At 39.7% G+C, this 14,482-nt stretch overlaps 1 protein-coding gene across 39 annotated transcripts in view; it reads left to right on the top strand.

The window, feature by feature from the left end:
- RBFOX2 (RNA binding fox-1 homolog 2) overlaps positions 1-14,482 on the top strand; it is a 265,677-nt gene that overhangs the window by 166,116 nt on the left and 85,079 nt on the right. For 3 of the 39 annotated variants that reach the window (XM_081083409.1, XM_081083410.1, XM_081083419.1), the window contains exon 1: positions 9,740-10,003. The exons of 28 other annotated variants lie outside the window; for them this stretch is intronic. In XM_081083409.1, the coding sequence (XP_080939535.1) occupies positions 9,977-10,003 (27 nt within the window). In that variant the 5' untranslated portion in view covers positions 9,740-9,976. Of the gene's footprint in view, positions 1-9,546; positions 10,004-10,300; positions 10,612-14,482 lie in introns of those variants that run through there. 8 more of the 39 variants (XM_081083425.1, XM_081083417.1, XM_081083401.1 and 5 more) reach the window with 6 other exon arrangements.

Here is a 14,482-nt window from a genome sequence, read left to right as displayed (position 1 = left end):
GGTCTCATTTATCTATGAATTATTTCTCTACTCACATAAAACAATAGATCAGTCTATAGTACAGTTAAGGCTGGAAATGTCATGAGACTAGATTAGAAGCAAAGCTTCTTACAAGTAAATATTAATATGTTTTTGAAGAGAAACATCTGTGAACAGTAAATTTCTGAAACCCATGTAGCAAAGTAAGGGACTTGTAATAATTGTAATATAAGCACAATTGTCTGAGGAAAAGAACTGAAAACGTGTTTCCAACGAAGATGGAAGTAATTGGAAATATAGTAAAAACAATTTTTTAATATGTAAATGAATTTTTTGAGATAGAAAATTGCCCCGCCCCCCTAAAAGTTGTAGAGTGGATTAATAAGTTCCTGTTTAGAGATTATGGCAGGTTTGATAAAGTCTTTTACATAATACAGTAAAATTGTATTCATTTATGATAAAATGAATTTGCCACCTGAAATATTTTGGGGCATTAAAATTTAGTAGTGGTGAATGTAGTGTTCTGTATTTGAAATAGCACTTTTCCTGGCTTTGCTCTTTTTGGTAGGTTTATTCTATCTGAAATTAAGGTAGCTCAGAAAGTCAGGTAATGGGATGATAAATTTAAGAATATACCCTCCATTCCACCACATCAGGGAAATTAATGGGATTGAAAAAAACAATTTTAAATTGAAGAATCCAACACTATTATACAATCTTATATGTTAAATCTGTTAAAGTAACAGTTTTCTTTTAGTACCTTTGTAAATGGGTGATAGATGGCTATCTGCTAACCAAATGCTTAACTGTGGTTATAAAATTTTCTTTTTTAGCTTTTGTTATATTCTTAATCTTAAGTCAAAGCTTGTCATTGCATAATAGTTGTGATTCTGTACCAGTGTATTAGATAATTGGAAATTATTGAGGACATGATTAAATAGTATTTTTTAAGACTTGAAAGCATTTTATTTTATTTCATTTTGTTTTGTATTAGTGGTTAGACAGTCATGTACTTTACAAAGTGGTTCCCCCACCCCCCAAATATTTCAAGGACCACTTGGCACCATACGTAGTTATTACAGTATTACCGGAAAAGTATTTTTTTCAATTAAGGTTTTCCACCTATTTTTAAAGTTAAGTAAGTTAACCCATGAACAACATGGGTTTGAACTCTACTGGTCTACTTATATATGGATTTTGTTTTTTCAATAAATACAGTCAGCCCCTTGTATCTGGGGATTTCTCACCTGAGGATTCAATCAACCCCCAATGGAAAACAATATTTTCCCATACAAATTGTGGAGTCCAACCACAGATCACAAATACTGTTTTCTCTCTGAAGTTGGTTGAATCCTCAGATGTGGACCGGCCCACTGTAGAGTCAAGTTAAACTACGATTTGAGAGGGGAGGGGAAGACAAAGGGGGGTGTTGGTCCGAGCCCCTAAGGATCACTCTATTCTAGATTTGCTAGTGTTGAGATAATGAAACAAAGTGCATCTCCTCAACATGAAGCAATAAAATATTTTAGGTACTTGACCTTTCATTGCTCTTATTGTTAATAAAATCATGTCTGTCTTAAGAGTGTGCAGCTGAAATTGGTTATTTTATTAGTTGGAATTTTTGCAGAACAAACCTGGGCTAAATCAGTTTAAAATACAGGCACAGTAAGTAGATAGGGGCTTGTTAGAGATGATTTAAAGGACAATGAATATTGTATCCCTGCTCAGAAAAAAACACACATCTATTTGAGAAATTGTTTCTGAAATTATTCTTTTGTGTTAAACATTTACTGCCTCTGACTGGATGGTTAAAATATAACTTGTTAGGATGGCTACTGTCAGTCAAACAGAAAACAAGTGTTGGCAAGGATGTGGAGAAATTGGAACCCTGTACACTGTTGATGGGAATGTAAAATGGTACAGCTGCTGTGGAAAACAGTATCGTGGTTCCTCAAAAAAATTAAAAATAGAATTACTATATGACCCAGCAATTCTACTTCTGGATATGTGCTCAAGAGAATTCAAAGCAGGGTCTTGAAGAGATATTAGCTCACCCATGTTCATATCAGCATTATTCACAATAGGCAAAAGGTAGATGCAGCAATCTAAGTGGCCATCAGTGGGTGAATGGATAACCAAAATAGGCTGCATACATTTAGAGACCATTGCCCAGCCTTAAAAAGGAAGGAAATTCTGAAATAAGCTGTAACAGGGAAGAGCCTATGGTAAGTGACATAAGGCAGCCACAAAAAGACAAATACTGTATGGTTCCACTTAGATGATGTACCTAGAATAGTCAAATTCATAGAGACAGAAAGCACAGTAGTGGTTTCCAAGGACTCCGGGGACAAGGAGAATGGAGAGTTATTGTTTAATGCATATAGTTTCAGTTTTAAAAAATGAAGAGTTCTTTTTTTGTTGTTAATCCTCACTTGAGGATATTTTTCCCATTGATTTTCAGACAGAGTGGAAGGGAGGAGGAAAGGGGAAGAGAGAGAAACATTGATTGGTTATCTCCCACAAGCACCCCAACTGGTGCCAGGGATCAAACTGTCAACCGAGGTACATGCCCTTGTCTGGGAATCGAACCCACAATCCTTTGGTCCATGAGCCAATGCTCTCACCACTGAGAGTTCTGGAGATGGATGGTGGTGATAATACTGCATTAGGAATATATATAATAACCACTGAATGTATACTTGAAAATGGCTAAGATGGTAAATTTTATGGTATGTGTATGTTACCACAATAAAAAAAAATTGGGGTGTGGGGTGTAACTGTTGTTGCAAGTTAGGGGTTCGCCTATTATCGCAGTTTTCCTTAACCTGTTACCCATTGAACACATTCCCACTGATTATTGTTTTGAGGTAAATGGGCAGTCAGAGGAGGAAGAAGCAGAATCTTACATTATTGGGAGTGTAGCTAAGTGCCCTGATTTGAGGATTGAGGATAGTCAAGTACAACTTAAGACACCTGGAAGACTGAAAGATAGAAAGTTACCTATCTAAAAGGTACATTTGGCCCTAGCTGTTTTACCTCAGTGGATAGAGCATCGGCCTGCAGACTAAAGAGTCCCGGGTTCAATTCCAGACAAGGGCACATGCCAAGTTGCAGGCTCAATCCCCAGTAGAGGGCATGCAGGAGGCAGCCGATCAATGATTCTTTCTCTTCACTGATGTTTCTATCTCTCCCTCTCCCTTCCTCTCTAAAATCAATAAATATATTTTTTAAAACCCTATATGATAAAAGGCTAATATGCAAATTGACTGAACAGCAGAACAGCCAGTCGCTATGACATGCATTGACCACCAGGGGGCAGATGCTCAGCACAGGAGCTGCCCCCTGGTAGTTAGTGTGCTCCCACAGGGGGAGTGCCGCTCAACCAGAAGGCGGGCTCACAGCTGGCAAGCGCAGCAGTGGTGGCAGGAGCCTCTCCCACCTCTGTGGCAGTGCTAAGGATGTCCGACTTCAGGGAGCGGGCCTAAGCCGTCAGCTGGACATCCCCCAAGGGCTCCCGGACTGCAAGAGAGTGCGGGCTAGGCTGAGGGACCTTACTCGCTCCCCAAGTTCACGATTTTCGTGCACTGGGCCTCTAATAAATAAATAAAAGGTACATTTGCCTAGCCTATGCTCTGGTCTGCAGAATGCCTTAGAGTGAATGAGCCCAGAGGCTTTCTACGTCTTTGTGCCAGGCTCAGGATTTAGTGGTAGCAGTGAAGAAGACAGAAGGACGTTGCAAATTTAAATTTGGAGAAACAGCACCTCAGTTTTCACAAGTTAGTTGGGCATTATTATTTTTTTTATTGATTGATTTGAGAGAGAGAGAGAGAGAAATATAAATTTGTTGTTCCACTTATACATTCACTGGTTACTTCTTGTATGCGCCCTTATTGGGGATCGAACCCACAACTTGGAGTAACAGGATGATGCTTTAACCAACTGAGTACCCAGCTGCTGGGCCAGGGCTTAACTTTTTTAAATCTAGTTATGGATAAATTTGTTAACCTCCCATTCCTTTTTAATATTTGCCTAAGAACCTTTTCCTTAATCTCTCATAGAATACAGAGATTGTGTACACAATTTCAATTATTTGATTCTAGTTGTCTAGAGTTTGGGGATTTTTAAATATATGAGTATATTACCCAAATCTAGATAATAATTTATGATTTTCTTTTTAGTTTCTCTGGCGTCGCCTATGTTATAGTGTATGTTATTTGTGATTTTGTTCTAAAGGTTTGATTTTGGGGGATAAGAAATAAATATGAGTGTTAGTTGGTTTTATAAGCATATAAAGTCTAAAGCAGTTGATTTCAAATTCTCCTCTCACCTCATTTTCTAGAATGGGTTCTATATAAGTGAACCCTGTCTGAACTAGAGAAAAGAAGCTAGGAAATAATAGGTTTAGCTATAATTTGACTACATTTATATTAAAGGGAACGTTGGGGCAAAGAATATTAAAGTGTTATTGATATGCTTCCGAGAAGGTATTTAATATCTATTAGGTATAAATTGTTATTTACACTTAATTAGGGTTATTGTGTGGGGGCGTGCTGTGAAGAGCTGTTACATTAACAAGTTTTTATTATTGCAGGAAATGCTGTCCCTTTAATGTTGCCTTTCACTTGGGTGCCAGAGGCAGCCTGGGAAAGGATGAGCAAAACCTGCCTTCTAGTCAGGGACTCTGGGATCTGCTTTTATGGCATTGCTGGTGCGTGGGTGGAAGGGAGAGAAGTTGAGTCACATCTGTGTAAAATTGTAAAGAGTAAGAGCCCCTAAAATTGTGAGTTTTTTAATCAGTGAGTTATTTTGTCTAGAATCTGAACTATTATAATAAAGTTGAAAATAGGCCTTTCTCTCACTCTTTTTTTGTGCGTCTTCCTCTAGACTTCAGATTTCTAAGATACTGGAGTAAATTTATGAAGTTGAAGCTATTTCCAAGTACTCTTTTAGAGAAAAGAATGCTTTGGTAATATTTTGATAATCTCATAGATACCCTTTATTCTTAGGTATCCATGTATGGATAAATGGCTAGTGATAGAAATCAAGAAATTATTGTTTGATCTCAACAAACATTTATTCATCTACTATGAATTAAGGCATTGGGTGAGGAACTGGGGACATGAAACACACAATTCCTCTCCTCAGATTGCTCACAGCCTAGTCATAGTTACACAGAAGCACCAGCCCCAAAGTTGTGGACTGTGGGTGAGGCTCTGAGCACAGGGACAAGGGGTACCTAACCCACATATGGGCGCTGGTAGAGTCAGGAAAGGCTTTCTGAACTAGGGGAGCCTTGAAGGATGAACTAGACAGACAGAAGGCCATATTCAGACGAGTAAGAACTTAAAACAGAAATACGGTGTCGCTGAGGAACTAACTGCATGTCGTTCAGTGTGCTGGGGCAGGAAGAGCGAGGGGTGGGGAGTGACTCTGACAAGCATGCGAAAGCCAGAGTATGTGTTAGGCACCTACTTAACAGTTAGGATTTCCCCCCTTTGGAGCTATGGGAATAGTTGAGAATTTGAATCAGGGAAGTGGCACAATGAGCTGTGCATTTGGAAAGATTGCTCTGGCAGTAGCAAGAGGCTCGGATGGGAAGAGTGGTAGACTGGAGGCAAAGAGACAGCTTCCTCATCTCCAAGAAGGAGAGTAAAGTATCTCACCGTGAGGATGAAGTGAGCTAATAAGTATCTGCCTGATGGGAAGCCACCACAGAGTAAATTCCAAAGAAATGGTAGCGATTTTACCAGTCATGAAATTTAACCATTCACTAAGACAACAAACATGGTGCAATGGGTACCTAGAATCCAAGCTTCACACAGAGAGGGATTTTTATCTCCTTTGTCCTTTACTCATTTCCCCTCTTGCCTAGAACTCTGCCCAGCACATTTGTTTATTTTTTTTTCAACCATTTGTTAAATGAATTAATGACTTAACTTTGAGAATTTAGTTTTGGACTTTTAAGTTAGAGATATCTAAATGAGTTGACCATTATTTGGCAGTTGGTTTTTTATTGTTTTTAATCCTCACCCGAGGATATTTTTTCCATTGCTTTTTATAGCGAGTAAAAGGGAAGGAGGGAGGAGAGAGAGAAAAACTTTCATGTGAGAGAGATGCATTGATTGATTGCCTCCTGCATGCACCCCTACTGTGACCCGGATCAAACCTACGATCTTCAGAGCTCCGGCCTTCAGAGCTCCGGCCGACCACTAATCATTTAGCAGCACTGGCCAGGGTGGCAGTTGCATTTCTTGATCTGGCGTTCAGAAGACATGTGGACCGGACATAGAAATGTGGAGGTCAGGGTAAATGGATGGTAATTAAAGCGATGGGATGGGTTACATCCCCTAGAGCAAGCGCATTCAGCAGTATTGAACTTTTTTGAGGTTTGTACCCTTTGGAGACTCTGATGAATCCTAGGGATCCTCTCTGCACAGAAGTGTACATATGTAAACAAATTTCCACAGGGGTGCCTGTGTGAGGAGCTCTGCACCTAAGGTGAAGAATCTGTGGTATGCAGTTAAATAGACGTCTGAGGGCACCTCCAGCAATAGCAACATTTAGAGGGTGGACAGGAAGTTAGTGAACACGAAAAGAGGAAAATCAGGAAAGACTGGTATCATTTTAAACTGAGAATTTCCTAAAGGTGAGAGTGCCAAAAACCACAGATAAGTCAGAGATAATGTGAAATGTCCATTGAGTTTGACCATCAGAGGTCTTTGGTGACTTCAGTAAGATAAATTTCCATTGAATGGTATGGGGGAAAGGAAGCTAGAGTTCGGGGATTGCATAAAACATCAAGGAAGTGATGAAGAATTGAGACAACTAGGAGAAATTCTTCTATTTAACAAATGTTTATTGAGTACCGACCAGGCACTGTGCGGGAGGCTGGGGATTGAACCGTGAGGCTGGATGTGGTCTCCTCCCTTAGCCGACATTATTGTATATTTGCTGGACCACTTCCCCAGCGCCATACCCCCTCCCAGAAAAAGCCCAGAAATGAGTTTCTCCTGGTGCACCACTGGGGACTCGGCGGTTCTGCTGGATCAGAGCCAGGCTATTCAGCTGCTCTTCTCTCTCCTGGGCACCAGGGAGCAAATTGTCCTCTCTAATGTCAGCCTTTAAAGTCAGGGACACACTTGAAAATATCCTTGAGTTTGTCCAGTGCTCACAATGATCCTGTTATTTAGTGAATTTATAAAAATCATTTTAATATTTATTTTTGCTTTAGTTCATACTAACTTGTGCTAATGACTTGTATAAGCTTTTATTTGCGGTATTAGATGTTGGTCCTAAATGTAGAAAAGAGGCATGAATACCAGGCCTAAGGAAACCTTTCTCCTAGACCTAATTGTAGACTTTTGTATGTGGGGATCTCTCATTTGCCTTTTTATTTAAAACACACACACACACACACACACACACACACACACACACACACTCTTCTTGGCGCCTTATTATCTTTATGGGTAGAGGCTGCTTCAAGATAGCTGTGCTTTCATAAGGGGTGTGTGTGTGTGTGTGTGTGTGTGTGTGTGTGTGGCGGGGAGTCGAGGAGTCTCTCTTCTTGGTGTCTTGTTTTTTGCCCCTGGCACTATACTGGGCCAGTGGATTTAGAGAATGGTATACAGTGATTCTCAGGTTTATTTCTTATATTAGAACTGAAAATATAATTTATCCCATAAATAGGATTTAGATTTGTCCAAAAGTACAGCAGGTTGCCCCTGCTTCAGTGAAATTTACCTACCTGTTTTCTGCTTACTCACTTTGCCTTTTAAAAAATTTGACTGCATTTTATCTCCTAATGGCTTTTCAGTTGCAAATTTAGAGAATGCAATATGTTCTATCTTCCAGATTATTTCTAAAAATGTTAAATAAGAACAAGCCTGGCACTGATCTATTTCTTTCTCATCATGTTTTTCCCTAATGTTTAAAGATTCCATTCTTTGGTACATATTTCTTTACATATTATGGATTATAGCAGAAGTATACAGATGTCTGTAAAATGCCCAGAATAGTGCTCTGAGGTATTGTAGGGATCAGTAAATAGCTCTGATTGTGCCAGCTTCTCTAGGGTCTATAGATTGTTTGTTAGCTCCTGTGTTCTTTTTCTTTTTTTAAGATTTTTATTGATTTCAGCGAGCAAGGGAGAGAGAGATAGAAACATCAGTGATGAGAGAGAATAATTGATTGGATGCCTCCTGCATGCCCCACCACTGGGGATTGAGGCCTGGGCATGTGCCCTGACTGGGAATTGAACCGTGACCTCTTGGTTCATAGGTTGACATTCAACTACTGAGCCACACCTGCCAGGCTCCTATGTTCTTTTCAGAATTGTTTGAATGATTATTAATTTGAGTGGGAGCATGGTGTTATATTGATGGTATTATATTGGTAATATACCAGCCAACATTATTATTATACAGTCAATTTTTGATAAGTGTGGTTATACATTTTGCCAAACAATTCTTATAGAGACAGCAAAAAACTATGTATTCTCAATGTGGTTTGTGATTTTAAATTTTGATTTCTTTGTTTATTTTAAAAATAGGTAGCTTAATTTTGGAATTAATCTCTTTGCCCTTTGTGTAATCTATTAGAGCTTATAACATAATACATATAGCATAACTAAAACATATAATAAAATCCTTTAGGATCTTATTAGGATACTAAAAAAATTAGAAAATCTATTTTATGAGACAAATAAGAAACATCACAAACTCATTAAACATTCACATAGATTGTTCTATTTGAATATTTAATAATATAAAGTAGGGAGATTATAAAATTTATATTCAGAGGTCAAAACTTTTCCAAGATCATTTACTTGTAAAGGGCCCAGTTAAAACTTCGACCAGGACTTCTGGACTGAAGCACATCTTGGATGCTTTTTTCCATTATTTCCTTTTAATAAGAGAAACTCTTAATTCAATAAATATTCTCCCAAACGTTGTATATCTGTAGTAACCGTTACTGATTACAATAATGGCACAGATGTCCAGTGTGTATGTAAGAAAAGGTTTATGTTTTTTAATAGAGGCTGAAATACAGAAGCCTGAGGATCACAAAGGGTAAATTCTCAGTTAACCAGAATTTTTAATGAAGCCAGAAGCCGTAAGCGGTCATGTTTGTAGACAGCTTTTCCAGCATCCCCAGGTTTTTACAGTAGAAACAATCAGCACTCTAATTACCTTCCTCCTCTCTTTTAGTCCTTTCAGTCATTGGACTGGGTTTAGTTCAAGCAGATTCTTGCATATTCCCGGTCCTTGAAAACCTTTCCAGTCAGTGGCCATTCAACATCTTTTTACATGTTTCATTAAATTCACTACATCTATAAACTGCATCAGTAGAAATGTATATTTAAAAAAAAATTTTGTTTCACTTCTTGTTTATTATACATTCATGGGTGGAATATTCTAAATCTGTATGAACTATTGTAAGCTACAAATGCTTCCAGTGCCACAGTTAATGCCTCCATCGCAGATATTCACTCCTTAAAATATGCCTGCACATGGCGCTGGCCCCTCCCCCTCTCTTCCCCTCCTCCCTTCTTCCCCTCACACACGCACACACACACACACACACACACACACACACACACACACGCGTGCGCAAAGCACACACCAAACTGCCATTCTCCAGCAGGCCTGTTTCTGGAGTTGGGAGCTGTAAGCCTGCTGGGAGGGGGTGGGAGGAGGAGGAAGAGGTGGGGCTCTACTCTGATTAATTGCCTTAGGCATTCAGGGGTGGGGCTTCCTTCAGCCATCTGCCTGAGATATGGGAGGGAGCTGGAGAACGAAGGAGGGGGAGAGACTGCCAGAGAGGAAGAGAAAAGAAAGGAAGAAACACTAGAAAGAAAAAGGAAGAGGGGATAAAGGGAGATCAATCATTTACCCTTAAATAGCTAGACTGAGGGGGGGGAGGGGGGGGAGAACGCCGTGGAAGGTGTGCCCTAGCACGACTGCTTTGAAGTGTTCATCATCATTCCCTTTGGTTTATGGAGAAAAAGAAAATGGTAACTCAGGTAAGATTTGTGTTTCCTCGGTGTGTTTCTTTTCCCGTTTCTGGGATCGAAATAAAGATATGGGGGTGGGGTATAGCCATTAGAGTTTTAATTATTATTGTCTTCTTAGAGAAGACCAGATTTATTGTTATCAACTGAAAAGTCTGTGTGTGTTGTGAGTTCATGAGAGAGAGAGGGAAAGAGAGATGTATCCGTAGCCTTTTCTCCCCCCACCCCCTCCGTAGCAGATTCCTGTTTCCTGTACGGTGCAGCTGTAGCTCAGGAAAAACCCTGTGGGGATTTGTCTACCTCTTTGTCTTGGTTCTGAGAAGAGGGAGGGAGAGAGAGACTGCAGAGGTAGGAAGAGATTCTCGTAGACTGCCAAAAAGAGGGGAGAGGGATTGACTTCCTTTTAAGAATTGCAGAAGAATTTGTGTTACGGAGAAATCTGATTCCCGATTCACTTCGGTTTCTCAGAATTGGCGATGGAATTGCAGTTTTGCTACTTTCGCTCCAGATGGCTTATTAAAAATGAAGACTAGGAAAATGTTTCCATTTTCCTGGCTTTGTTACTGGCAAAGAATGTTCTCAGTAGCAACCATAGGAGCATGCAGGTGCAGCAGAGGCAGGTAAAGCTCCCTGACAACAGATCTGAGTGTATAAATGACGATCACGGGGGCATTAAAAGGCATTTGAAGGAGAGGGACTGAGAAATGGGGGAATCTCTCTCTCTCTCTCTCTCTCTCTCTCTCTCTCTCTCTCTCTCTCTCTCTCTCCCCCCCCCCCCCCATCTTTGGTTATGCCAGGCAATATCTAATCTGCATTTTAGCAAGTCATTCCTGGCAAATGGAAGGTGCATACTCTTCTGTGGTTCCCCCGGCAGTGCTATCGTTCTTGTTGCCACCCTTTTGTGTGTTCCTTTCCCCTTTCCCTTTCTATAGATAGAGAGAGGGAGTAATGAGTATGTGACTTGTCAGTGAGAAATCATTTGCGCTACAGAACGTGCATGTCCTTTAGTCTCAGACTTAGGGGCATTTTCACTGCAGGCTTTTATGCTCTGAGGGAAATTTCATCACTGGACAGTGCTTTCCTTTTAAGGAGGTTGCCCCCTTTTTTTGTACTCTCTCTTCTCTGCCTCTCCAAGTCACCACCGGAGGGCGAGAGAGTCAGCTAGCCGCGGGGACATAGGCATCCGTTTAGGAGCTGGGAGCCCCGCTCTGTTAAATATTATATAATGTCCCGCAGTCCTGTTGGGAAGGAGGGACAGCATTAGGCAGATTTTCTCAACGCGACCTAGAGGAAAGGGAACTTTCAAAGAATATTTTTCCAAAGTAATTCTTCACTAAATCTGAGTTTGGAGGTTATCAAGAAATCTCTCCCTCCTTTAGAAAGTGGAGACCGTTAAAATATTTTCTCTTCTATCTCGTATCCCTTTATTGTCAGCCTAATTAACTCTTTTGAAATATTACTTTACTTTTAAAAAAATTTCCATAGAGAGGAAACCTATTTCTGCATTCTCTTTGTTGCTTGGGAGATGATACTTGTTAACCTTGGAGCCCTCATTCAATTTTCATTAACTGGCAGTATTAGAGGGCATGGGCTCTGTTCTTTCTCAGTTGTTCCTGAAGGCTTTTCAACTACTTGACTTTTCATTATATATATTTTAAATCAGTGAAAGAGTTATTGAAACTAGGACGTTTTATACATCTTGGAACATGCCCCCTTACTTTCTAAGGAGCTGGTTAAGCATGTGTAAGCACAGGCTAGAATGCACAGGCATATGCACACTTAATATTGTGTTCTTACTATTGGTATTTAAGGAAACTATAATTTTAAGAATGAAGCAGAAGAGATATAGAAACAGGAACGAGGGATGTTGAGGAAGTATAATAGATAAGCTAAAATCATCATGATTTTTCTCAGGATGTGCTGAATGCTGAAGGAAACAACTTGTCTTTGCCCCTCCTAAATTTATACAATGGGAAAGTATAGAATATCAAATTTGTCAGTTTTCACTATCCCATCATACTTGTTTTGGTGTACACTTTCTATGTGAATGTAATGTACATAGTTGTTGGTAATCTAGGGGGAAAAAAATCAAAGGACATAACCAGATGGGCCAAATGTTTACCTGTCCTGTGGGTGTGTTTTTTGGGACGAGGTGTTTTTTTGTTTTGAGGGGAATTTGTTGGTGTTTTGTTTGTCAAGCCAAACATCTAATCTAAATATATGATAATGATCTGTCACATGAGTGTCTAAATAAAAACTGTATTGTTAGGGTTTGGTTTTCAAAGTTAGATGGTTTATTATTGTATTTAATATCTTGATTAGTATATTAGGAAAATTATTTAGATGGGATTTCACCATTTGTCACCTAAGTTCTACTTCTCTGATCTTAACATTTCTATATCCCTTAGTTTCCATCACTCACCCAGTGGAATAGGGAAAAGAGCTCTCAGTGGATGGCATTTTCATCATACAATTTAGATCTATATCTGTACTTGCAATATGTGTGCGCTTTATTATTATGCATGCTCTAGTTTTATAAGGCCTCTTTTTTGTTTAACAAACTACTTTGTGATTTACAATAAGTAATCAGTGCTTTGCCTTAAAAAAACAAATAGAGCCCTGACTGGGTGGTTCAGTTGGTTGGAGCTTCGTCCTAAACACTAAAAACGGTTGCAGGTTCAATACTCAGTCAGCAACTGATGGATGTTTCTCTCTCACATCTCTCTCTCTCTCTTTCTCTCTCTCTCTCTCTAAATCAATAAAAACATATCCTCAGGTGAGGATTTTTTTTTTTAAGCAAATAGGAATTTAATCACAAAATTTTAATATGGCAGACATGGTAGTGCCATATTTTTTTTTATAACTAGGTTTTTCTCGTTCATGTATATGTTGTAGGAGTATTTCACTGAGATAACTATTTCTGAACATGTGAACCAAATTATTGTGTCTTCTTATATCTATGCAAAATAACAATATGGAATTAAAGGAAGGAAAAGAGGAAAAATCACTTTTGTAATATGTGTGAGATTAGAAAAACAAAATCGCAAATGACTCCAGCTCCAATTAATTTTTTTAAATGTTTAGCCAGACTCAGACTCAGTTATACTATTTGTTGCTGAAAGGGAGAATATACTAAGCAGAGAGGAAAAGATTTTACAGTTGGATGTGTAGGGCTGCCAGTTTCTGTGGAACACAAAGCCCTCCCTTTCTTGGACAGCTCAGTGCTTTGCTGGCATTTTCTTCAAAATCTGTTTTCCATCAGGACCAGGAGGAGGGAAGGTGTTAAGAATAAGGGAGGTTGGAAAGGGGGTGGCTGTTCCTTTAAATAGTGCAGTGCGCCCATGTGGCTGCAGGCCTCTCTTGAGTGTATTCTTTTGTAATGAATCACCGGCTCCATTGTCTGCTATCTCCCCTTTGTAGCTGGAAGGCTGAAGTCCTTCACCTGAGCTGCTGCCAGCTAGCTATTCTCTTCCAGGGTGGCTGGGAGAAGAGAGGGACGGTATTTTATGGTTTAATTAAAGACAGATAAGAAAGCAGGTATGTTTTGCTCTGTCTCAGTTTTTTCCTGTCCTTTTAGGGTTTTGTTTGTTTTTTGTCTTTTTGAAATGAGTTGGAGTAAGGAATCTGTTCTATGGTTGTGCTAAGCATATCCAATTTTCTGCGATTTTTGCAAGTCCTCAGTGATTATTTAGTCTCCATTTTGTGGCATTGCTTTAAAGTGATTCCATTCGGTTGCCTGCCAGTTCCACCCGAACCTCATCCCACCCTTCATCCACAGAGCTTCAGCCCACACTGTTTGTTTTGGCCACTTTCCACTTTCTATGTGCTGCGCAGGACTCTGGGAAGTTGGGGGGTAGGCGGAGATTGTGGGTTGGAGAGTAATTTATGTTCCTTTACCATGAATCAAAAAAAAGCCTCACTTTTTCCAGAGATTTGGTTTCTTTCTGAATTCTTCTACACTACTCCATATCTTCAGTTCTAACCATTTCCTTGCCAAGACCAAGACTGGCTCTTGTAAAATACGGCTATTCTAAAAATTATGTAGTTTTCCTGAAAGACACTCAGAATTCCACAAATATGATGAAATTTGACTCATTAAATGGTTTTTCTTCCCATTCACATGTCCCCACCTCAAGCACACCCCCCTTTTGCCCCTTCCCTTTATTTTTTCCTTTATCTTTCTCCTTAGTTTTGCAGTTAGGTAAGTTTAGCGTTTGACCATCTGCTGTTCAAGTTTATGTTGCTACACAGGACATCTCCAAGGTGAAAGTTGAAAGGTGAATGACACGCCTGATCCCTCTCGGAGTTTCTTGGACATTTGTGTGTGGCACTCAGACAGATCTTCCCTAGGAACCAGTCACAGTGATGGGGCAGCCCTGTGCCCACCAGCGTCCTTCTGATGGACTGTTCCTCTGCAATCTGACTGTGTTGGTGTCCCCAGCATTCCCTTCTGGAGTCATAATTCCTCGCTCTTCCCCTCCCCCCCCAACA

This window comes from Myotis nattereri (assembly GCF_964212035.1).
Source record: "Myotis nattereri genome assembly, chromosome: 2".
Lineage (NCBI taxonomy): Eukaryota > Metazoa > Chordata > Mammalia > Chiroptera > Vespertilionidae > Myotis > Myotis nattereri.
Note: the sequence above shows the minus strand (reverse complement) of the source record. Positions and strands in the feature narration are given on the sequence as shown.